General features: G+C 43.1%; 1 protein-coding gene across 1 annotated transcript in view; it reads right to left on the minus strand.

Moving 5' to 3' along the window:
* Positions 1 to 1,211: 1,211 nt before the first annotated feature.
* LOC102843483 (collagen alpha-2(IV) chain-like) overlaps positions 1,212 to 26,062 on the minus strand; it is a 47,642-nt gene continuing 22,791 nt past the window's right edge. The window contains exon 36 of the mRNA XM_006897495.1: positions 1,212 to 1,828. Coding sequence (XP_006897557.1) covers positions 1,212 to 1,828 — 617 coding nt within the window. The remainder of the gene's footprint in view (positions 1,829 to 26,062) is intronic.

Below are 26,062 nucleotides of genomic sequence, written 5' to 3' on the forward strand. Positions count from 1 at the left end.
GGGGGGGGCAGGCAGTGGAGCGCGGGGGGGGGGGGGGCAAGACAATTTGAGACCAACGCACAAGGGAGAACATGCTGTGAAGATGGAGGTGGACATTACAACCACCTGGGCCCACCAGGAGCTAGAGGAACCAAGGTGAGGCCCGCCCCTAGATGCCTTTTGAGGGAGCCTGGACTACCACCTTCAAGACTGTGAGGAAATGAGTTTGTCTTGTTCTAAGCCACGTGGGTTGTGGTGCAGGGGCTTGACAGCCGCAGTCCCAGGCGCTCTAAGATCACCCAAGGTCAAAGTGCACCCGGGCCTGGCTTCCTGATACCACTTCTGGCCTGCAGCACCACAGCCACTGAGATAGGACGTTTGTCTGCTGACTTAAGTTCCAGCTACCTGGGGAACAAAGGGAACATTATTCTGGCTTGTATGCACTAGGGAGAAACTCGCCAGGGCAGGGGCAGGTCAGGACCCAGAGAGGCGTTTCATTTCCTCAGGAATCAGTGGGAGCACTCTTCAACTGTGGCGATGAGTCACAGCCCGGTAGGTGACCCTCTGTCCCAGCCTAGTATCGATCCTCCATCATCGCTTCGTGGCCACCCAAGCCAGCCACATTTGGCTCTATTGTAGGTCAGTGCTTAACTTTTCAAGACAGGGGGAGGCAGTATGGAAGCTTCCAGAAACACATACACATTCAAATCAAAGAGTGTCTTAGGCAAGGGAACTGCTTTATTTCATAAGGGAAATGGGGTGTTTAAGGGCTTAAACGTCTGTGACCTTGTTCCCCTTCCCTGGGCTGCTGCCCTGGCCTCCAGCCAGCTAGCTCCCTTATCTGCAAGGGGATGAATTACAGTTTCGAATGGTCCAGGAGTAGACCTGTGACCGAGTAAACCCCAACTCATGACGACCCTCTATTGCATTTCCGAGACTATAAACGGTTATGGGAAGAGACCATCTTTCTCTCAGAGTGGGTGGTGGACTCGAACTTATGACTCGATAGCAACCTGAGGTTTTGCACTATACCACCAGGACAGAGTAATGGGGGGAGGGGGGAAGATTCGATCTTTTAGAGTTTGTTTTCAGACCCTCCTTGGGGTGGTGCTCCGCTCCGATACTCCCTCCACACTGCGGAAAGCCAAGCCTCTGGACATGTCGTGGGCCCTGGGCACACTCCCCAGGCCCCAGTAGGATGCTGCTGCTCACCTGCGTGCAGTGAAGGTCAGTCAGCAGGGCGGCGAAAGGAAGAAGTGAGGGGACAGGGATGGCGAGAAGGGCGGCAGCGGCCAGGGGTCCCGGGGCGTGGGCGGCGCCAGAAGGTCGAAGGGGGAGGGTCGCGCCGGGAGAGCGGGCAGAGGCAGCGGTGGCGGCTCCGCGATCAGGGGAGGGCGGCCCCGCGCACCCACTGGCCCGGGGACCTCGGCGATGGCGGTTTCGGGCAGGCGCGGCAATGGCAGGTGTGCAGGAGGCGGCGCAGGCGCAGGCAGGCGAGGTAGCCCCTGGAGGGCCAGCGCGGCAGCGGGCGGCGCAGGTGCCGAGACCTCGGGAGGCAGCTCGGGGAGTGTCAGGTACGCGCAGGGACCCCAGGGCGCCAGGGGCTCCGGACGCAGCGGTAGTGCAGGAAGGGGTGGGAGCGCGGCCAAGGCGAGCGCCGAGGGCGGTGGCGGCGTGGGACTCAGGCCGGGCGGCAGACCGGGCAGAGGTGGGTGAGGTAGCGACTGCACGAGAGGCGGGGTCCGCGGGGGGCGCGGCCGGCCCAGCCGCGAGGGGACCCGGGAGCGGACGAGCCGCGAGTGCGAGCGCGAGCGGAAGAGATGGGGTTCCAGTTTGTCTGCCTCGCGGTCTCACTCCCCGGCGTCGTGGCCTAGCAGTCCTGGGTACCGAACCCTGAGCTTCATCCAGCCCAATCAACGGGGGCCGCCCTCAGCCGCTGCCAGCCAATCAGAGGTCGGTGCGACAGCTGTTCTACGGCTCCCGCCCGCCAACTAGTGCCCCCGGAACCAATCGGGGACATCAGCGCGCTCTATTTAGGTCTTGAACCTTGTCATCACCAGCCAATCTCCGTATCCCGCGGAGTCACAAACAACACATACACATGCCCGCACCTAACCCCACCCCACCGGGTCTTTAGGTTCTGCACACGCTCGATCGGCGCCCCCACCTGGCCGTATGGCCCACTTTGCAGTTGTAGCACATGCAGTTATCCCCCTGCCTCAATGGTTAGTTTGGTTAGTTTTGTCCATGGTGATAATGCAATGATGCTCCTGGGTGGATAGACCAAGGTTTAAGGTGATTTCCATTTGGTCATTATAAAACTCACTAGTGCCCAGTACAATCCCAGAGTCTGACTGCTTCATCTTTCTTCCACCCAGTAGATTCTAAGTTCTAATTTTGGGACCTTTTACATTTGAAGCCATTGAACATACCAGAGTTTGAATCAGACACACCTAAGTCTTTAAAGTGGCATCTTTAGTCCTTAATAACGAGGTTCTTGAGGAAGAAAATAATAATTTTTAAAATAATAAGAGGCCGTTGGCAGCAGATTTGCTCATTGTTTTATTCTTGATTGCTACTTCCATAGGTTTTGTTTGTGGATCCAAGAAAAACAACTTCAATCTGTATTCAGTTTATTTTATTGTTCCAGTTGTGAAGGTTTTGTTTTCTTTCTATTGAGAAATCTTTACTAAATGCTTCAAGTCTTCTTCACTTTCAGCAAGTAAATTAGAATATAGGTTTCTTTATTGGGATAATTAGAACTTTATTAGGAAAAGGTTTCTAGTGGGACAAAGTTCCTCCTAGGTGTCATCACCCATAACATTTACTGAGATTATCTGTTCACTGGCTGCTGCATACATATGTCGGTCACTAAATACATGTATTTAGTGACATAAAGGGGAAGCTCTGGTGGCATAGTCCATGGGGGGGTTTGCTGCTAACCTAAAGGTGACAGTTCTCTGGCAGTTTGAATCTTACCTTCGGCTCCATGAGAGGAAGATGGACAATCTCCTTCCATGCAATTTATATTGTTGTTATGTGCTATCAAGTCGAAACCAACTCATAGCTGGCCCCTCCAGCAGGTTTTCAGAGGCTCATCTTTCTCTTGAGGAGCACCTGATGGATGCCTTCACATTGAAAGTACAGCTCCTTGCCATGTGTGATTAATAACTTTTGAAAATCCACTAGAGCTATGACTCAGTTCTGCTTGCAAGGCAATGAGCTTGAGGTTTGTTGGTTTATTTTAAATTATATGATGTAAAAGCTATGTAGTGATCCCCCACAATCTGATTAACCAAATAGTTGTAAAAACATTAAGGGTGGAATGCAGCATTTCTTAAGCCTATTGTAGTAAAGGACATTTCCCTAGGGTGTCCTGTAAGACAAACAGAGGAAGCTGGACTGAGACAGGTGAACCTCAGTATCATCCAAAAAGAGTTTCCACAAAGGGAATGTATCTTTTAGACAAAGCCCCCTGTGACATCTCTATCAGAGCAGCACTAGAGAGCAAAGACAGTCTATTCCTCAGTAAAAAGAAGAACTTTACACTGTGGCTTATTCTACAGTTTGGGTCAGAGAGAGACAAGATGAAGTTATTTGAATATTCTGAAGAATCAGTAAGTCAGTAGAAAGGCAAAAGTTGATAATGATTCTCAAAGGAACCAATCAAAGAAGGTGAGGGCCAAAGCCATGGTATTTTCAGTTGTCTTAAAATCAAGCAAAAGCTGAACAATGACTAGGAAGACTAAAGAATTGATGCCTTTGTGTTATGGTGTTGTCAAAGAATATTGAATATTCTGTGGACTTGTGTTATGCAGATTACACAACCTTACTTGCCGAAATTGAGGAAAACTTGAGGCATTTGCTGCGGAAGGTCAAAGACTGCAGCCTTCAATATGGATTGAAGCTCAACATCAAGAAAACAAAGATTCTCACCACTGGACCAATTGGCATCTTGATAAACGGTGAAGAGACTGAGATTGTTAACAGCTTCAGTTTACTTGGCTCCATAATCAACACTCTAACTACCAGCAGTCAAGAACTCAAAAGATGAACTGCACTGGGAAAATTTGCTGTCAGGGACCTCGCCAGAGTACAGAAGAACAACGATGCCAGTCTGGAACCTGATCCAGGCCATGGTCTTCACAATTACTTGCTATGCATCAGAAAGCTTGACAATTACTAGGGATGATAGGAGGAGGATTGATGCCTTTGAGCTGTGGTTCTGGAGAAGAATATTGAATATACATACCATGGACTGCTTGGAGAACACACAAATTCGTTCTAGAGAGAGTGAAACCAAGCTGCTCCTTGGCGGCAAGGATTCTGAAGCTCCATCTGACATACTATGGGTATGTTGCAAGAAGGGACCAGTCCTTGGAGAGGAACATCATGCTTGGAAAGGTGGAGGGACAATGAAAAAGAGGAAGACCCTGGATGAGATGCATTGATTCAGTGACTGACGTAATGGGGGTAGGTGTATTAGAGACGATGAGGTTGACTCAGGATAGAGAAGGTTGAGAGCTGCTGTAAAGAGGGTCACTATGGATTACAAGCTACTCAGCAGCACTTAATAACAACAACATGGACTTCTAGGAGAATGAAAGAATCCAGCTTAGCAGCAGTACCATCCAAATGTACCTTTGAAGCATGAATGGCCAAATTTCATCTCACATGCTTTGGATACATTATCAGGAGTGGTCAGTCACTGGAGAAGAACACCCTCAACAAGATGGACAGAGGGAATGGCTGACACATGGGCTGCAACACACCTCTGACCAGAAGGATGGTGCAGGGTCAGGCAGCGCTGAACCCTGTTGTTCTCTTGGTTAACCCTATGAACTGCAACCAACTCCATACACCCAACAAAAAGCTAAACAAGAAACCTAGAATCCAATGTTTCAAGGAACACAGGACTTCAATATTCAGTATGGATTCCATCTCAACATCAAGAAAACAAAAATTTCACAAGATAAAGGTAAATAGCCCAATTGAAAAATGGGCACAGGATATGAACAGACACTTCACTGAAGAAGACATTCAGACGGCCAACAACACATGAAGAAATGTTCAAAATCCCTAGCTCTAAGAGAGATGCAAATCAAAACAATTATGAGATGTCATCTCATCCCAGTCAGAATAGCAAATTTAACAGAACAGCAAACATCAAATGTTGGTGACGTTGTGGAGAAACTGGAACCCTTATTCACTGTTAGTAGGAGGGTAAAATGGTGCAACCACTGTGGAAGGCTGTATGGTGCTTTCTCAAAAATTTGCAAATAGAAATACCATTTGAACCAGCAATTCCAATACTGGGAATTTACCCTAAAGAAACCATAACTGCTTCCTGAGCAGATATATGCACACCCGTGTTTGTCGTGGCTTTGTTCGCAATAGTAAAGACTTGGGAACAACCTAAGTGCCCATCAAAAAACAAATGGATAGTGAAGCTCTGGTATATTCACACAATGGAATTCTACGCAACACTGAAAAACAAAGAACTCATGAAATATTATGCAAAATGGATGACCCTGGAAGACATTATGCTTAGTGAAATATCTCAGTCACAAAAAGACAAATATTGCATAGAGCCACTGTTGTAAAACGGGGCTGACATTGGGTTTGAGGGAAGACAGAGAAGGAAACGGATGAGGGAGAGAACTGTTGTTTGTTTGTTTGTTTGTTTTATTATTTGTCTGTGTGTACCGTCAAATCAGATCTGACTCGTACAGGAGGAGATTGTCCCTCCTTCCCCAGCAGAGCATCTGATGGATGAGAGAACTGTTTAAAAGGGATATATGATTGGGTATTATTGTCATTACAGAAGTCCAGAATGAAGGCTACACAGTGAAGTGGACTTAGGGGGAGGGACTGCATAACAATGAAAGAGTTTTTCTTTTACTTTTCAAAGAGAAGAGTGAATTGGGGGAGGGGAGGGGTGGGCAGGAAGAAAAATGCAACAATGAATGACTAGAAACCCTAAGGCCCTGTAAACTTCCATTAAAATTAATACAAAAAATAGGGCGAGCTCTGGTGGCCTAGTGGCAAAGAAGGTGTACTGCAATCTCAGAGGTGCACGGTTCAAATCCGCCAGATGCTCTGCCAGAGAAGGAGGAATAATCTCTTCCTGTACCAGTCAGATCTGATTTGATGGTGCACACACACACAAAATAATAAATAAAATTAAATTTAAAAAATTAATAAAAAAGAAAACAAAAATCTTCACCGCTGTCAACAATTTCTCCTTAATCTTGTTTGGATTCACAATCAACACTGTGCAGTCAGATACGTCTTCAAAATACTGAAGAGCAAGGATATGAGTTTAAAGACAAAGGTCTGCTGGGGGGAGGGTAGAAGCAGAGGGGTGAGGATGGGCAGGGGGATAATCATACAGTCACACAATTTGACTGGTAGAGGGAGAGGTGAGTAAAGGAAATGGGAAGGATTTGGTGTGAAAAACAATGTATATGAACTTTGAAAAAAAACAGTATAAAATAAAAATTAAAAAACAAACAAACAAATACAACAGACTAAGTTGTGCCTGATCCAAGCCATGGTTTTTTCAGTTACTTGCTGTGCATCTGAGACTTGGACAGTAAATAAAGACGACAGAAAAAGAACCAATGCCTTTGAGTTGCAGTGCTGGAGAAAAGTACTAAATATTCTAAGGACTTCCAAGAGGACAAATAAATATGGCATAGAGAGAGTGCAGCCAGGATGCAGCTTAGAGGGAAGAGTAGTGCAGCTTGTCTCACATACTTTGGCCATGTTGCTAGGAAAGGCTATTTCTTGGAGAGAAAATCATGCTTGGAAGGATGGAGGGTCAGCAAAGGAGAGGAAGACCCTCAAAGAGATAGATTGACATTGTGACTGCAACAGTGGGCTCAAGGACATCAGAGATGAGGACGGTATAGGACAAGACAGGGTTCAGATCTGTGACTCACAGGGCCGCTATGATGTACTCCACTTGGTGGCACAGTGGGAAGGATTTGCATTGCCAACCCAGAGTCACTTAACAACAACAGAATTCAAAGTTTACCAAGACAAACATATGGAGAAAAAAACAACCCACAAAGAACAAAATCTGTTGCTGTAGAGTGATCTCTGAGTGATCCACAGCCGTGTGTGGGTGAGTAGAACTGCTCTATTAGGTTTCATTAACTAAACTCCTTGAAGAAGCAGGTTGACAAACATTTCTTTTTAAGAATATCTGGGTGAGACTGAGCCACCAGCTTTTAGGTTAGCAGGTGGTTGAAGACCACTACTTGCACTATCCAGAAATTTGAACCTTTATTATAAAACCTGCTAAATGGACAGAATCTATTAAGTGTTGATCAGCCTACAAAATTGTGCAAATTGTGGGAATATTGTGGTTCGACACCTAAGTCCCATTACTGCCAAACAGGCATAAGAGTAACTAATTCCTCAGTCTGGCCATTCCTGTCAACTCCAGCTTCTTCATCAGGTGTTAAAGAAAGGTGTAAACTTCAAAAAGTTCTACCCAGGACATAGAAGCTCACAGAAACCTGTCGTGGGAGTGGCCAGCCTGGGGGTCATAGATCAGTTTGTGATTATTTAACCTCCTCTCAGGAGCTAGCTTGGGAAAATACCTATCTCTAAGCAAATATGTATGTGTTGCATATTTCTTGCCAACAGTGCCCACATTATTTTTATTCATGTGCTATGCCAATTATTTTTTTAAATCGTGCTGCTGACTTCAGTTTTTTATTTCTAGTCACATGGAAACCACTTAAAGTAGATATTAATTTTACATCACTAAACTCTGAACCAAAAGGGATATATAAAATTTGACTTTTGTCATTTCCTAAATAAAATATCAAGAGAAACCTGGTGGCAAGTGGTAAGGCATTGCACTGCCAAGCCAAAAGCACTCGTATCAAGGCACCAGCTGCACCATAGCAGGAAGATAGGCAGTCTGCTCTATGCAGTTTACAGACTGAAAGCCCACGAGAGGGTCAGCTACGAGTAATTCCCAACTCAACAGCAATAAACATCCGACAAAAAAAATATCATAGTCATAGGGAGCAGGGGAAGGCCATGTGGAAATCGAAGAGTGTGAAGGACTACAAAAGTAACATTTGCAGACTATTTTTACATGGGGAAGCAGGAATTGAAAGAAAATGATAGCCGAGTTCATTGGGAGCTGCACCGATAACTCAAAGATCAAGCAGCATCTGTGGCGGTTCAAATCCATCAGCCATTCTAAGAAAGAAAGATGATCAGTCTCCTCCCATGTGATTTGCAGCCTGAAAATTTGCTGGAGGGTCGCTGTGAGTCAGAACCTATCCAATGGCCGTGAAAATGAGAGAGAAAGATAGTGAAGAGGGCAACATGGTTTTTTGCTCTAGCAGTAATGGGGTAGCTGTAATGTGGGTGGCCAAGGCCGGATTCACTCAGAGCAATACCCAGAGGCGGGTGTGGATGTGGGCACCCTGCCCAGAGCTGTCACACCTTTTTATCATTTTACTGAGCTTTATGTGTGGGCGCACTATCTGTGTGTTAGGGCAGGCAGTTATGGGGTGAGGAAATTTGTAATTGAGAAAACAGTTTAGCAGATGTGGGGGAGGCAGCCACTTCCACTAGGGGGTAGAATCTCTATCAACAGCACACACTTCTGTCTATGAGCTCAGACAGGCCCCAAATCTAAACCTGCTCCCAACAATCCTGACACCCACTGTTCCTCTGATCATACTCGGTTTAAGTTAGCTGGGGGACCAGAGCAGTCCCCATGTGAATGGTCTACTCATCCTATTTGCATATTCCCATCTTAAAGGTACCATTTACCTTATTTAGTATCCAGTCCCCTTGGAGAGCCACGAACATCTCAACATTTGAAGAGTCCTACGGTTTAGGGCTGTTGTACATAGGGTCGCTATGAGTCGCAAACAACTCGACGGCACATAACAACAACACTTTAGAGGCTGTGGCACCAGGGATATCATTGCTGATGTCAGATGAATCCTGGCTGAAAACAAAGAATACAAGAAGAATGTATGCTTGTGTTTTATTACAAAGGCATTTGACTGTGTGGATCATAGCAAATTGTGCTTAACATTGATTGAGAAGGGAAATCCCACAAAACTTAATTGTGTGAATCCTATACCTAGACCAAATATTTGGCCTTTCTATTTCTTTCCTTTTGACTTTGGAACTTAAAAAAGGTGGGGAGGGGAGGGGAAAGAATTGTTATGCCACAGTGTACGACTTATTTTACCAAAACATTTGAACTAGATATACAATAAAATTCCAGTTTCCGGTGAACTCTGGTGGCCTGGTGGCAAGAAGCTATACTGCAATCTCTGAGGTGCGTGGTTCGAATCCATCAGATGCTCTACTGGAGAAGGAAGAACAATCTCCTCCTGTACTAGTCAGATCGATTTGATGGTACACACACACACACAAATATTTTTTTAAAACCCAGTTTTATTTTTCTATTGTCAGTCACATAGATACTCACTGAAGCTGGATTTTTCTTTATTTTTCAATGGCTTTGCCGAATTTCTAGTGATTGTTCCAGAATCCCAACCAAATGCCAGCCTTGATTTTGGATTCTCATAGAGAGGGAAAGAAAGAGGTACAGTTCCTTCCTTGTTGTTGTTTGTGAGAAGGGGCCAGTACTGCTAATGGCAGATTGGTCAGCAGTAGGGGAGGGGTGTTTTGGAACTTTCAAGTTCATTTTCTACTGACAGAGACTCCAGGTAATGGCCATAGGATTGTCCTACTGGGATATCCAGTCTGCCATCTTTGTAGAAGCACATCCATAGGTCCTTGTTACATAGATCCACCAGGTGAGCTTGAATTGTCAACCCTTTGGTTAGCAACTAAGCTTTAAACTGTTGTGCCCTAAAAATCCCAAGAGGAAACCTACAACCAGGAGAGGATAAAATAGATGAATGGGATCTTCTAAGAATCAAATCCCTATGCACATCCAAAAACTTCTCCAATGGGGTAAAAAGGGAAGCCACAGACTGGGAAAAAGTATTTGGTAATGACATATCAGATAAGGGACTTAAATCCAGAATTTATAAAATACTTGAGCACCACAACAAGATAAAGGTAAATAATCCAGTAGAAAAATGGGCACTTCACTGAAGAAGACATTCAGATGGCTAACAAGGACATGAAGAAATGTTCAAAATCCCTCGCTCTAAGAGAGATACAAATGGATTGAGGTTCAATGTCAAGAAGACAAAGATTCTCACCACTGGGCCAATTGGCAGCATCAGGATGGATAGTGAAGAGATTGAGATTGTACACAGCTTTAGTTTGCTTGGCTCCACAGTCAACACTCTTGGCACCAGTAGCCAGGAAATGAAAAGGCGCATTGCCATGGGAAAGTCTGCTGTTAGGGACCTCTCCAAAGTACTGAAGAGCAATGGTGCCTCTCTGGAGACTAAGGCGCGTTTGATACAGGCCATGGTTTTCACAATCACTTGTTATGCATCAGAGGGTTGGACAATGACCAAGGAGGATAGAGGGAGAATTGATGCCTTTGAACTGTGGTGCTGGAGAAGAGTACTGAGAATACCATGGACTGCTAGAAAACAAACAGATTCGTCCTGGAAAGGGTTAAACCAGGTGGCTCCTTGGAGGCAAGTATTCTGAAGCTCCGTCTAAACATACTTTGGACATGTTGTGAGGAGAGACTGGTCCTTGGAGAAGGACATCATGCTTGGGAGGGTGGAGGGACAGCGCAGGAGGGGAAGTCCCTCTATGAGGCGGATTGATTCAGTGACTGGGTAATCAGGATGGGAGTGTCAGAGACAGTGCGATTGGCACAAGACAGAGCACAGTTTAGGGCTGTTATACATAGGGTCGCTATGAGTCGCAAGCGACTCGACAGCACATAACAACAACAACAACAACAACAGTGAGATATCATCTCACCCCAGTCAGAATCGCAAAATTTAACAGAACAGCAAGCAACAAATGCTGACGAGGTTGTGAAGAAACTGGAACCCTTATTCACTGTTGGTGGGAGTGTAAAATGGTGCAACCACTGTGGAAAGTGGTGTGGTGCTTTCTCAAAAAGCTGCAAATAGAGATACCATTTGACCCAGCAATTCCAATACTGAGAATATACCCCAAAGAGACTATAACTGACATCCAAGCAGATATATGCACACCCATGTTTATTGTGGCTTTGTTCACAATAACAAGGAGTTGCAAACAACCTAAGTGCCCATCAACGAACTAATGGATTGAGAAGCTGTGGTATATTCACACAATGGAATACTATGCTGTATTGAAAAACAAGGAACTCATGCAATATTATTCAAAATGGGTGACCCTGGAGGACATTATGCTGAGTGAAGTATCTCAGTCACAAAAGGACAAATACTGCATGGTGCCACTGTTATAAAATAGGACTGACCTTGGGCTTGGGGAGAGACTGAGAAAGATGGGTTCAATAATGTAATACTGCATTGAAACAGATGAGGGATATAACTGCTTAAAAGTGATATGTGATTAGGTATTTTTGTCATGACAGGTGTCTAGAGCAAAGGCTACATGGTAGAGTGGACCTGGGGGAAGAGGTTGTAAAACAATGAAAGAATTTTTGTTTTACTTTTCTAAAAGGGTAGTGTGCTAGGGGGGGGAGGGTTGGGAGGGGAGAAAAGTGGAACGATGAATGAATGGAAATCCAAAGTCTCAGTAAATTTTTACTGACATTAATAATAAATTTAAATTTTTTTTAAAAAATCCCAAGAGGAAGGGAGTTAAAGTTGGTTTTGAGTATCTGTGAGAAAAACCAAGCCAAACTATATATAATATATATTATATATGCTGATGTGTACCATAGAGTCAGAACTGATCCATAGCTGGCAGGTTTTCAGAGGCAGTTAATCTCACAGGAGGAGATTGCTCATCTAAAATACAACAAAACCAAACCATATTTTATGATGTTAATTAGAGAACAGAGTTCAAGTCTTTTGTTCATAGGGTCTCTATGGGTTGTACTCTATGACAGGACCACTGCTAAGTGAGATTAGTCTTGTTATATTTGGAGGAACATCCTTCTACATTGTACATCACTCTTCGTCAGTTTGCTATACTGAGGTAATCTGGGTTTGCTGTGGTGCTGAACCTTGGACAATTGGGGTATTAAATACCATAATGGTCTCCCAATGTGGGCAGTGTTTGGTAGAGTTCCCAGTTGTAAAACAGGTTTGGAAGCAGGAGTGGCATCCACGTCCTAAATCACATGCCTCTGGAAACTCTATGAACTTGGAGAAACAACTTTAGTTATGGAAAGGCATTAGTTGTTTTGTTCATAGAGTTGCTGTGAGTCATACTCGATTTGATGGCAATCAACAACAACAACATACCTAGACCAAGAAGCTGTTGTCTGAATCGAGCATGATTCAAAATCGGAAAGGGTGTGTGTGACAGTTGTATCCTTCCTCCATATTTACTTATTCTGTATGCTGACCAAATAAATCATGAAGCCAGACTCTGTGAAGAAGAATGTAGCCTCATGATTGGAGGGACTCATCAACAACCTGCATTATGCAGATGATACAACTTTGCTTGCTGACAGTGAGAAGGATATGAAACGCTTGCTGCAAAAGATCAAGGAATACAGCCTTTGGTATGGATTATATCTCAGCATCAAGAATAGCAAGGGGTGATGAAGACAGAACTAAATTTCTGAGCTAAGAAATTTGGAAGACTGCTACCTGGCCAACTGACTGGAAGAGATCGATATTTGTTCCTATTCCCAAAAAAGGTGATCCCACACTAGAAAAACAAGGAACTCAGGAAATATTACACTAGATGGGTGACCCTATAAAACATTGTTGTTATCTGCTTTTGAGTCGCCTGTGACTCATAGCAACCCTATGTACCCTTATGTACAACAGCTGTGAAGCTGCCCTATTCTTAGGCAGTCTCATTGCCCTAGTTAATGTATCAATCCATCTCATCCAGAGTCTTCCTATTCTGTGCTGTCCCTCCACCCTTCCAATCATGATGTCCTTCTCCAAGGACTGATCCCTTCTGGCCATGTGCCCAGAGTATGTGAGATGGAGCATCAAAATCCTAGCCTCCAAGGAGAAACTTGATTTCACCCTCTCCAGGAGAGATCTATTTGTTTTCTTGGTGATCCATGGTATGTTCAAGACTCTTCTCCAGCACCACAACTCAAAGGCTTTGATTTTTCTTCTATCATCCTTAGTCATTGTCTGGCTCTTTGAGGCAAGTAATTGCAAAGACCATGGCCTGGATCAGGTGCACCTTAGTCTCCAGACTGACATCGTTGCTCTTCAGTACTCTGGCGAGGTCCCTGACGGCAAACTTTCCCAGTACAAGTCATCTTTTGATTTCCTGATTGCTGGTGCCAAGAGTATTGATTGTGGAGCTGAGCACGCTGAAATTGTTAATCACAGCAATCTCTTCTCCATCTTTTGTGGTGCTGCAAATTGAACCAGTGGTGAGAATCTTTGTCTTCTTGATGTTGCGCTTCAATCCATATTGAAGGCTACAGTCCTTGACCTTCTGTAGCAAGCACTTCAGGTCCTCTTCAGTTTCAGCAAGCAAGGTTGTGTCTGTATAACGTAGGTTGTTGATGAGTCTTCCTCCAATCCTGATGCCATGTTCCTCCTCATAAAACCCAGCTTCCCAAATGATCTGTTCTTCATATAGATTGAATTTCCTAGTTTTGAACCAGTAGTGTTTCCTTACTGCTTCCCAGTCTGAATATAGGTTTCACATAAGCACAACCAAGTGTTCTGGGATGCCCATTCTGATCAGCCACAATTAGTTGTGATTCACACAGTCAAATGCCTTTGCATAGTCAATGAAACACAGATAGATATTCCTCTGGCACTCTCTGTTTTCTGCCAAGATCCATCTGACATTGGAGATAATGTCTCTAGTACCACAACCTCTTCTAAACCTAGCTTATACTTCTGGCAGTTCTCTGTCACTGTACTGGTCAAATAATTTTTCGATAATCTTCAGCAGAATTTTGCTTGCGTGTGATATTAGTAATATTGTTCAATAATTTCCACAGTCTGTTGGGTTACCTTTTTTTTTTAAAAGGGAATATGCAGAGTGAACTATCTCAGTCACAAAAGGACAATTACTGCATAACACCAGTGTTCTAAAACAGGACTGACATGGGAGTTGGGGGTAAACTAGGAACACATCGGCTAAATAATGAACCTTGAATTGGAATAAGTGAAGGAAAGAACTGTTTGAAAAGAATAGCTGATTAGGTATTATTTGTATGACAACAGCTCAGAATAAGAGGTGCAAAGTAAAGTGAACTGCGGGAGGGAGGAAATTATGCAACAATGAGTGAATGTTTTTTTTTAAGTGAACTGGGAGCTGGGTGTGAAGGGAAAAAAAGAAATGGAGTGAACTGGGAGAGGGGAGGGAGGAAAATGTGTAACAATTAATGAATGAAAACTTTTCTATAAATTTTCATTAGAATCACAACTTTAAAAGGTGATTCAGCCCTTTCCTTTCTTTTTCTACTGTAAGGTTTGAGTTAGTGGGTCATTTGTCCCCTTTCTCCTCTTCTTTCATTTTCACTTTAACTCTTCTGAGTGGCCTCCCTTTCACTAGCTCTGCCTCTCTCTTGTTACCTTAATATTTTTCATTTGATTTGCTAGTAATAAAAGGGGGGGAAATGTGATCCAACAGAATGTGGAAATTATTGAACAATATCACAAACAAGTAAAAGTCTGCTGAAGATTATCCAATAATGACTAGCTCAGTAAATCAACAGAGAACTGCCAGAAACTCAAGGTGGGTTTAGAACAGGCTGTGGCACCAGGGATATCACTGTTGATGTCAGATGGATCTTGGCTGAAAGCAGAGAATCCCAGAAGGTTATCTTTGTGTGTTTTATTGACTATACAAAGACATTTGACTGTGTGGATCATAGAAAATTATGGTTAACTTTGAGAAGAGTGGGAATCTCATACTTGCTTGTGCTCATATTAAATCTATACCGGGACCAAGAAGTTGTTTCAACAGAGCTAGGAAACACTGCATAGTTTAAAATCACTAAAGATGTGTATCAGGGCTGTATTCTTTCTCCATACTCATTCATTCTGTATGCTGAACAATCATTTGGGAATCTGGACTGTTTGAAGAAGAATGTGACATCAGGATTGGAGGAAGACTCATCAAAAACCTTCATTATGTAGATGCACAACTCTGCTCCCTGAAAGCAAGGAGGACTTGAAACACTTGCTGCAGAAGATCAAGGAATACAGCGTTCAGTATGGATTATAAATCAACATCAAAAAAACAAAAACTGTCACCACTGTACCAATAAGGAACATCGTGATAGATAAAGATTGAAGTTGTCAACTATTTTATCTTGTGTGGATCCACAACTAACACCTTTGGTACCAGCAGTCAAGAAATCAGAAGACGCTGAGGAGAGGGCAACTTCTTGGATATCGATGTGGAGATTACAAGGCCTGACAATAAAAGATCTATAAAGGAGACCGAGAGTCTGGTGGGATGTACACATTTGCCACTCACTTGGATGGAATATACAATTTTTGTTTTAGCAACTGGATGTCCATCATGACTCCAAAGACTGTGATGTTCACCATTGATATTGGGGAGGTCCCCAAAGGATAAGACATGGAAGCAGAAGCTCACCAGAACAAGCTAGAAGAGATGATTAATGAGTAGCAGTGGTGATGACAGTTGTAAAGCATGAACAAGAGTCCACAGAAGTTCCGGAGAGGATACACAGAGCAATCAACGACACAAACAGCAGTGTAGTCCTTTGGTCCTTCTTGGAAGTTCTGGTGCTGGTTGCCATGACCTGGGACAGACTTGCTCTCTGAAGAGAATTTTTGAAATTCCAGAGGGTTTAAAGTAGCCTTTTCCTGATGATCCCAAACTCAGAACTCAGCGTTTACCAAACCTCCTGGTCACAATAATGTCACTGGTTTCTACAAGTTTATTTTCTGAACTGTGCCTTCACAGCTTCTGTTGGTGACTCATAGATATTCCTTTTTATGAAAGAGGGCATCTAATTGGTGTCACTTCTTATTTGAATCCTGCCTCCCTGACACAGGTCCTTCTAGAACGCAGACACTAAAAATGAAATGTAGGAGTGTAGTCCTTTTAATTTTTTTATTGTTTTTATAGAGAAAAAAATTTACTCAGGAAGTGGGCGCAAAGCCTGACAGGATCTTCTAAAATGACCCCACTCTGGAACCCTGTCCCACAGTTGAAGTCAGGAAAAGTTCTTCTGTTGGTGTCATAGAGCAAACATCAGTTGAAATGTTGCTGTGTTCTTCCCAGGCCAGTGACAGGACTCTAGGACTGTGTACTGTGTCACCATGATGGAGGACTTTCATAGCTTCTTGATCTTACCTTTCACTTAAAGATTTGCCCAAACACATGCCAACCTCCTGCCCCCGAGTTTTTGCATTCATCCTTAGAATTCGATCACCTTCTGCTGAAACTGACGACAAGCAGCTCCCTAACCACTCTGGTTTCTGCCTGACTTTGTCAGGGTCTCTGTTAAAGCCCCTTCTCTGAGTGCTTCTCGAGCGATGGCTTTCTTCATTCTGTGTTGGCATGCTGCCTTCTCCACTCTTGCATGGAGGAAGTGGACTCTCACATAATTGGAATAACCTGGATTTCTGATGCCAAAGGATCCAAGCCTCTTGGATTTCTTGGATGGTAAACAGCCACTATTTTCAGTTTTGTCAGTGGCATTTCAGGCCACTGTTTCGTTTAATTAAGGTATTGAACATTAGTATGAGTTCTAGGGGTTTGTCTTTTTATTCCTCTGGGGTCTTTCATTCTTGGCACATGTGAATTTTAATTTGTATGATATGCAGTGGTTTCTCTTGCTCTCTGATGATGGTTCAGAATTAAAGGCGCATCAGGCTTTGGTGCAGGCTGATCCAGGATTATGTTGTGACTGATGTCTATTAGTTACTTGTACATTTTTTTTTTAATCTTTGCCAGGTGAAAACTACAAGTAACAAATTTTAGATAATTAATTCAAATTTGTTTGGTTTTGTTGTTGTTGTTGTGTACCGTCGAATTGGATCTGACTGGCATGGGAGGAGATTGCCCCTCCTTCTCTAGCAGAGCATCTGGTGGATTCAAACAGAGTGCCTTCAGCATTGTAGCGCAGCTTCTTTCCACTAGTCCACCATATTGTTGTTGTTGTTGTTGTTGTTAGGTGCCGTCAAGTCGCCTGTGAGTCATAGCAACCCTGTATGTACAACAGTTCTGAACCCTGTTCTATCTGGAGCCAACCTCACCATCCCTGACACACCTTCCCCCATTATGCCAGTCACTGAGTCAATCCATCTCATCAAGGATCTTCCCCTTTTGCGCTGTCCCTCTACCCTCCCAAGCATAATATCCCTCTCCAAGGACTAGTCCCTCCTTGCAAAATGCCCAAAGTATGTCAGACGAAGCTTCAGAATCCTTGTCTCCAAGGAGCAGTCTGGTTTCACCCTCTCTAGGACGAACCTGTTTGTCCTCTTAACATAATGTATTCAGTACTCATCTCCAGCACCACAGCTCAAATACATCAATTCTCCTTCTATTATCCCTAGGCATTGTCCAGCTTTCTGATGTGTAGCAAATAATTGTGAAGACCATGGCCTGGAACAGGAACCTTAGTCTCCAGCCTGATGTTGTTGCTCTTCAGTACTCTAGACAGGTCTCTGACAGCAGACTTTCCCAATGCAATTTGTCTTTTAATTTCCTGGTTGCTGGTACCAAGAGTGTTGATTGTGGAGCTAAGTAAACAAAAGCTGTTAACAATCTCAATCTCTTCACCATTCATCATGATGCTGCCAATCGGCACAGTGGTGAGAATCTTTGCTTTCTTGATGTTGAGCTTCAATCCATATTGAAGGCTGCAGTCCTTGACCTTCTGCAACAAGTGCTTCAGGTCCTCCTCAGTTTCAGCAAGCAAGGTTTTGTCATCTGTATAACTCAGGTTATTGATGAGTCTTCCTCCAATCCTGATGCCACATTCCTCTTCATAGAGCCCAGACTCCCAGATGATTTGTTCCACCTGTAGGTTGAAAAGGTACAGAGAAAGGACACATCCCTGGTGGACCCCCTTGCTGATTTTGAACCATGAAGTGTTTCCTTGCTCTGTTCTGACAGCTGCCTCTTGGTTCAAGTATAGGTTTTGCATAAGTACAATCAAGTGTTCTGGGATTCCCATTCTTCTCAGAGTCAGCCACAATTTGTTGTGATCCACACAGCCAACTATTGTTGTTGTTGTTGTTATGTGCCATCGAGTCGCTTGCAACTCATAGCGACCCTATGTACAACAGCCCTAAACTCTGCTCTGTCCTGTGCCAATCGCACTGTCTCTGACACTCCCATCCCAATTATCCCAGTCACTGAATCAATTCACCTCATAGAGGGCCTTCCTCTCCTGCGCCGTCCCTCCACCCTCCCAAGCATGATGTCCCTCTCTAAGGACCCGTCTCTCCTCACAACATGTCCAAAGTATGTTAGACGGAGCCTCAGAATCCTTGCCTCCAAGGAGCCACCCGGTTTAACCCTTTCCAGGACAAATCTGTTTGTTTTCCCAGCAGTCCATGGTACCCTCAATACTCTTCTCCAGCACCACAGCTCAAAGGCATCAATTCTCCTTCTATCCTCCTTGGTCATTGTCCAACTCTCTGATGCATAACAGGTGATTGCGAAGACCATGGCCTGTATCAGACGCACCTTAGTCAGTCAACTATAGCTCCCTTAAATTTGTTAAAGGTTTTCATGTTCAGGATAAATAAATTTTTTCAACCTTGGGTGGAAAAAATAAAATCAGAAGACATGTTGCATTGGGAACATTTTTTCTCAAGGACCTCTCCAAGGTGCTAAGGAGCAATGATGTCAGTTTAAAGATTAAATTGCATCTGATTCAAACTATGGTCTTCTCAGTTACTGCAAGTTAGATAATGAATAAAGATGACAGAAGAATTGATGACTTTGAGCTGTGGTATTGGAGAAGAGTACTGGATGTCCCAAAAGTACTAATTCAGTACGAAGAGTCCTAAATGCCAAAGAACAAACAGATTCGCCTTGAATAAAGTACAACCAGGATATTTGGGGCATGTTGTTAGGAGAGGTGAGTCCTCGAAAAAAGACATCATCCTTGGAAAGGTGGAGTCAGCAAAAGAGAAGATGAGTCTCCGTGAGGTGGACTGAAACCATGACTGTAGCAATGGACATGAATGTGCTGGAGATGATGAGGGTAGTGTACATAGGGCAAAGTTCAGATCTCTAGCTCATGGGGTTGCTATTTAACTCGATAGTCCCTACGACAGCTTCCTAAATAGTGAGAGGATACATTCTTCTTGTTAAAGTCACCCCTTTGTGGCATCTTTGCTATAGCAGACCCAGAAAAATAAGATACACTCTGACACAGGGGGAGTGATTGTTTGTAAGGTGACCTGAGTAATTTTTTCATCTAGTGTCCATATTTGTTACAGAATAGTGTTGCCCCTTGGGATTTTTATTTTTTTAAATTGTGATTTGGGTAAAAGTTTATGGCACTAGTCATGTTGCCATTCAACATTTCACACACATTTCGTTTCATAACATAACTGCAGTTTCCTCAACAACACTCACTACCCTTCCACTCTGGAGTCCCCTTAGCCTTCATTCTTTATTTCCCTGCACCTCGCTGATAGCTAAGCTTTATTCTGGGACAAGTGCTGCTCTTTTGTCTCTTTTAGTCAAGTTTCTGAGGAGTACATTTACAAACCTGTCTGCTCTTTGCCTGAATGAGATCCTATTTTCCTGGCTGTAATTTTTTTCTTTTTTTTTAAAAAAAATATTAGTTTATTTACAAAATTCTACTACATTGTTTTCGAGAAGAGATTCTTTCAATTCCCCTCACCCCATTCATCAGCTTATGCAAGCCATGATTAATCCCCCTCTCCCCCTGCATATCTCCATCCCTCTGCTTCTACCCTTCCTCCTCCATCCTCATCCTCATTCTACAATAGTGGTTTTATACAATATTTGCCCTTGTGGGACTGAGTTAGTTCACTCAGCATAGTGCTCTCCAGTCCCTCCCAAGTTAGGTAATAATTTCCAAAATCATTACTCCTGTGTGCTGCATAGAATTCCATTGAGTGAATGTACCATAATTTCTCACCTCATTCGTGGTTGGACTTTCTAATGGAAGCAGATGCCAGATCGATCTGGGTGGATTTGAATAATCCAACTCCTGGTTAGCAGCCGAGTGCTTAACCACTGTGTTACCAGGGATGCTCAATGTCATAGTTGTTTGGTGCCCTCAAGTAGATTATGACTTTTAGTGACCCCTATAAACAGCAGATCTGAAACTTGCCTTGGTCTGTGCCATCCTTAAGATCTCAGTTAACTTCCTGCCCATTGTCAGTCTCTATGTCAGTCCATCGTGTGTGTGTGTGTGTGGGGGGGGTGTGTGAGAGAGAGAGAGAGAGTCCATCTTATTGAGGGTCTTCTTCTCTTTCTGAAATAACACACCTTTGAAAATTCTATGAATAACAGAGGGTGCTGAATATAGAACCAAAAATCTGTCTCTGAGTGGATTCTGACTCATTGGGTTCCTTTCTTTTCTTTCGGTCTCTAAACCATTTATTTCTCCTGATGGGGAGTTGGACCAGAGGGAGCCCTTCCTTTCTCCCCAGGAGAAGCTGGTGGGTTCGAACTGTTACCTTTTTTGGTTAGCAGCCCAACGCATTACACTCTGTGCCACCAAGACCCATATAGAAGACCTGTAACTGGCTCATTTAAATGAAGGAGCAGCAGGGATGCATAAAAGCAATTGGTCCGAAGGCCAGGTGAACGCCCATCTCCAGGAGCCTGAGAGCAGGGTCGGAAGTCCACCACTGCCCACCAGCCAACATCACCTCATTCATGAGTGTTTCTTAAAAATTGTGATTTTTAACAGAAGTTTACAGAAAAGTTGGGTTTTCATTCATACATTGATGTACATTTTCCTCCCAGCTCCTTCCTTTTCCCTCCCCCAGTTCACTATTTAATGCACTTCATTTCCAAATTGTTAATGTCATACATAAAATGCCTCATCTTAGGGAGCTCTGGTGGCCTAGTGGCAAGACGCTGCACTGCAATCCCAGAGGTACACGGTTCAAATCCACCAGATGCTGTGCTGGAGAAGGAGGGAGCAATCTCCTCCTGTACCAGTCAGATCTGATTTGACCGTACATGTAAAAATAATACAATAAAAATTTTTTTAAAAATTAAATAAAAAAATAAAATGCCTAATCTTACCTTCTGTCCTAGTCTACTAATCATCTGAAAAGGATAGGAGATCCTGGATAGCTCAGAGGGAAATGTGGAACAACACTCAACAACATCCAAAAGACTGGGCTTATGCACAACTAGGAGAGAGAAAAAAATAGACCAATGGGACCTTCTGAAGATTAAGTCCTGTTGGGAAAACATATTTGGCAATGACATTTCAGACAATGGTCTCATAAGGAAAGTTTAGAGAATGCTATAATCCAGGGCCTCCACAAAGAATAGACTGACAACCTAATCACAAAATGGACAAAAGACATGGGAAGAATTTTCACAAAGGAAGACAATTGGATTGCCAACACACACATGGAGAGAGGCTCAAAATCACAGGCAATCAGAGAGATGTAAATTTAAACCACAATGAGATACCACCTCACCCCAGTGTTGTTGTTGGTATGTGCCGTCGAGTTGCCTAGGACTCATAGCTAATCTCTCAGTACAACAGCTCTGAAGCCTGCCCTGTCCTGAGCCGGTATCACTGACTCTGACACACTGCCCAGCGCCCCAGTTATTTTATCAATCCATCTCATCCCGGGTCTTCTTCTACTGTGATGTCCCTTCACCCTTCCGAGCATGATATCCTTCTTCACGGACTGGTCCCTCCTGGCCAAGCCCCCAAAGTATGTGAGATGGAGCTTCAAAATCCCCGCTTCTAAGGATGAGCTTGGTTTCACCCTCTCCAGGACAGACCTATTTGTTTTTCTGGAAGTCCATGATATGTTCAAGACTCTTTTCTAGCATCACAACTCAAAGGTATCAATTCTTTTTCCATCAGTCTTAGTCATTATCCAGCTCTCTGATGCATAGCAAATAATTGTGAAGACCAGGCCTGGATCAGGAGCACCTTAGTCTCTAGACTGACATTGTTGCTTCTCTGTACTCTGGAGAGGTCCCTGACAGCAAATTTTCCCAGTGTAATTCGTGTTTTGATTTCCTGACTGCTGATGCCAAGAGTGTTGATTGTGGAGCTGAGCAAGCTGAGCAACTTCAGTCTCTTCTCCATCTATCATGGTGCTGCCAATTGTTCAATTGTGAGAACTTTGTCTTCTTGATGTTGATCTTCAATCCATCTTGAAGACTACATCCTTGACCTTCTGCAGCAAGCGCTTCAGGTCCTCCTCTGTTTCAGCAAGCTTATATCATCTGCTTAACATTGGTTGTTGATGAGTCTTCCTCCAATCCTGATGCCACCTTCCTCCTCATAAAGTTCTGCCTCCCGAAGGATTGGTTCTGCATATAGACCCCAGTAGCAGTAGCAAAATTAAACAGGAGAGCAAGCAATAAATGTTGGAGAGGAAGTAGAGATATTGGAACTCTGATGCACTCCTGGTGGGATTGTAAAATGGCACAACCACTCTAGAAGGCAGTTTGGCATTTCCTAAAAAGCTAAATGTAGAAATCCCATATGATCCAGCTATTCCACTGCTAGGAATACAATCTGAGGAAAACAGAACTTAGACATGAACAGAGATTTATACACCTATGTTGATAGTAGTGTTATTCACAATAGCAAGAAAATGGAAATGGCCCAAATGTCTATAAACCAAAAAATGGATTGAGAAATTATAGTACTTTCAAACAATGGAATACTCAAGAGAAACTATTTTCTATAATTATAAATAACATGAGAGAGTCTAGAAAGCATTATGCTGAGTGAACTTAGTCTCATAAGGAAAATACTGCATAAGACTATGGAAAGATAACTAGTAAGATGTGGGTAAAAATCCAAAAGGGGAAGGGAAGAGGGTCAGGAGGGCAGAAGGTGGGGAGTGGGAAATCACTAAGATAACAGAGTTTGGTGGGTGGAGGGAGGGGGTGAAGTAATCAGGAAAGCTCAGTGGAGACCTGAAAAGACAGAGTAGTAGTAAGCAGATCAATGGTGATTGATTTTATAAAATACAATGTGTATATAACTCGCTTCATCAGCACATATTCTAAAATGAAAATAATACTGATAGCATGGCCCCTGTGCAAGAATGACTTGCAGATTCATGACGCATTCCATAAGAAAGTGAAAAAAAAACCCAAAAACCCAACACAACAAACAAACCAGCCAACAAAACCCAAGATGTGTATGGACGATCATTTGAAACATAATGTGATTGCAGGAATGTGTAAAATGGCAATGTGCATGAATAAAACACAATGTATACGGATTATGTATGCACTCCAATAGAAAAGAAAATTACCAGCAACAATAGCATGCTGGTGAGGTTGTGGAAAGGTTGGAACCCTTATTCACTGCTGGTGGGAGTGTAAAATGGTACAACCACAATGGAAGGCAGTTTGGTGTTTTTTCAAAAAGTTGTTTATAGAAATACCATTTGACCCAGCAATTTCACTACTGGGAATATACCCTAAAGAAAACAGAACCACCATCCAAACAGATATATGTACACCCATGTTTATTGCTATGTTATTTATAATAGCAAAGAGATGGAAGCAACCCAAGTGCCCAACAATAAATGGATTAAAAAAACTATGGTATATTCATGCTAAGTGTTGAGGATTCTCCTTCATAGGGTTGCTATGAGTCGCCTGCGACTTGAAGGCACTGAACAACAATAACATCAACATAGAGAGAGAGAGATTAGCTGGCCCAGTGTACTGAAAGTGATGCAACCAAGCCAAAGGTGGGTGACTTTTAATCCGCAGCCCTTGGACCTGTCTTTCATTGTTTTTGTTTAAACATTCCTCTAGGTCGTATAGCCCTGGTGTGTCCACTTGCCATACAGCAGTTAACTTGTAGTTGCTGTGAGGCTGAACACTGTGACACTGATGTGTCAAATGCGTTAATGGTTGGTTAGCCATTGTGGACAGTGTTGGGTGAAACTCCCCAATTAAAACAAACAAGCTTGGAAGCAGGAGCAGCATCCACTTCCATACTAGCTTGCCTCCAGAAACCCTATGAACCTGGAGAGAGGATGAGAGACACACAAGTGTTGAGGACTCTCCTTCACAGGGTCGCTATGAGTTGCCTGCAACGCAACGGCACTTAACAACAACAACAACAACAACAACAACAACAACAACAACAACATATTCATGCTAAAATGGAATGCAGCACTGAAAAACGATGAACTCATAAAACATTACACAACATGGGTGACCCTGGAGGACATTATGCTGAGTTAAATATCTCGGTCACAAAAGAACAAATACTACTTAGCACCCCTGTTATCAAGCAGGTCTGACATGGGGGGTTGGGAGGAGAATAGGATAAGAGTGGATAGATAATGAACATTGCATTGGAACAGATGAAGGACCAAACTATTTAAAAGGAATATATGACTAGGCATTATGTGTATGACCACAGCCAAGAATAAGAGGTACATTTCAAAGAGGACTGTGGGGAAGTAATTGTGCAACAATTGATGAGTTGTGTTTTAGGGTTTGTTTTTTTAAAAGTGAACTGGGGAAACGGGAAGGGAAGAAGGGGTAAAATGTGCAATAATGAATGAATGAAAATCTAACTTTTCTGTAAATGTTCATTAAAATCACAAAATAAAAAATACTTTATTAAAAAATAAAATGAAAGGGGGAAAAGAAAGAAATCCAGGTTTACTAGTCTTCTAAAGATTGGTGGGACCCTGAGACTATGGTCTTTAATCGTCGTTTCATCAGAGAACAAAATTCACCCTGTGGCTCAAATTCAGCTGAACAAAAGCTGTAAGGGAACAACAGCTCCCCAGAGTGAGCAGCCTTCCAAGATGATAAGGGCAGTGTCTGCTCAAGGATCAAGGCCTGAGAAGAGGCAAAATAAAAGAATTCGTGCCCAGGAAGGGGCAGGATAGAAGGATTCGTAGAAGGGACCTCTGGTGGCCTAGTGGCAAGAAGCTACACTGCAATCCCAGAGGTACACGGTTCAAATCCACCAGGTGCTCTGCTGGAGAACGAGGGGCATCTCCTCCTGTACCAGTCAGATTCTATTTGATACACACACACACAAATAATAATAAAATAAATTTAAAAAAAGGATTCATTAAAATTAAAATTGCAGGGAAGAAATTGGAGAAGGGTAATTATGTTGTAGATATTTTAATTAATGTTATGAAAACTAATGATTACAGATGATTGAATGGAAAAACCAGCATGCTTTATAAATTTTCACTCAAATAAAAATGGAAAATAAATTTAAGAACCAAAATGTTATGGCATCTAGCAAATTGATACATTAAACATCTGAGTTATTCATTTTCAAGAGCCCATAGGTGCTTAGGAAGATGTTGCTTGATCATTCTATGCACCAGCTTCAGCAAGAGAGTTAACTCTTTTAACTCTGTAGTTGTTTGATGTATATGTGTTTAGTTGATCAAATTTGTCAGGTGTGCTAAATATTGAGGGAGAAGCCAATCTGTCAAATTTACCTGACTGTCAAAATTTAGTTGATTTGTAACCAGGCTAATCTCTAAATTTGGGATGCTTTGGTGACCTAAATGGCAAGTTGTGTTACTAACCCAAAGGCAGGAGGTTCAAATCCATCTAGAACCCTCCAAAATGAAGGGCCAACAACAATATTGTTATTGATGAGTACCATCGAGTTGGAACTGACCCATAGCTGACCTTCCAGCAGGTTTTCAGAGGCAGTTAATCGCTCCCATGGAGCAGCTGGTGAATTTGAACTGTGTGCTTTCAGGATTGCAGCATAGTTTCTTACCACTAGATGGGGGAGAGGGGAAGAATACCATGTTTGTTCATGAGAAGGTTGGATTGGGGTTTTATCTCCCCAAAGCATAACGTATCTTTATTTTTTAAATTGTTTTTTTATTTGTTTATAATCATTCAT

Source organism: Elephantulus edwardii, unplaced genomic scaffold, assembly GCF_000299155.1.
Source record: "Elephantulus edwardii isolate Elephantulus edwardi_28Jun2011 unplaced genomic scaffold, EleEdw1.0 scaffold00209, whole genome shotgun sequence".
Lineage (NCBI taxonomy): Eukaryota > Metazoa > Chordata > Mammalia > Macroscelidea > Macroscelididae > Elephantulus > Elephantulus edwardii.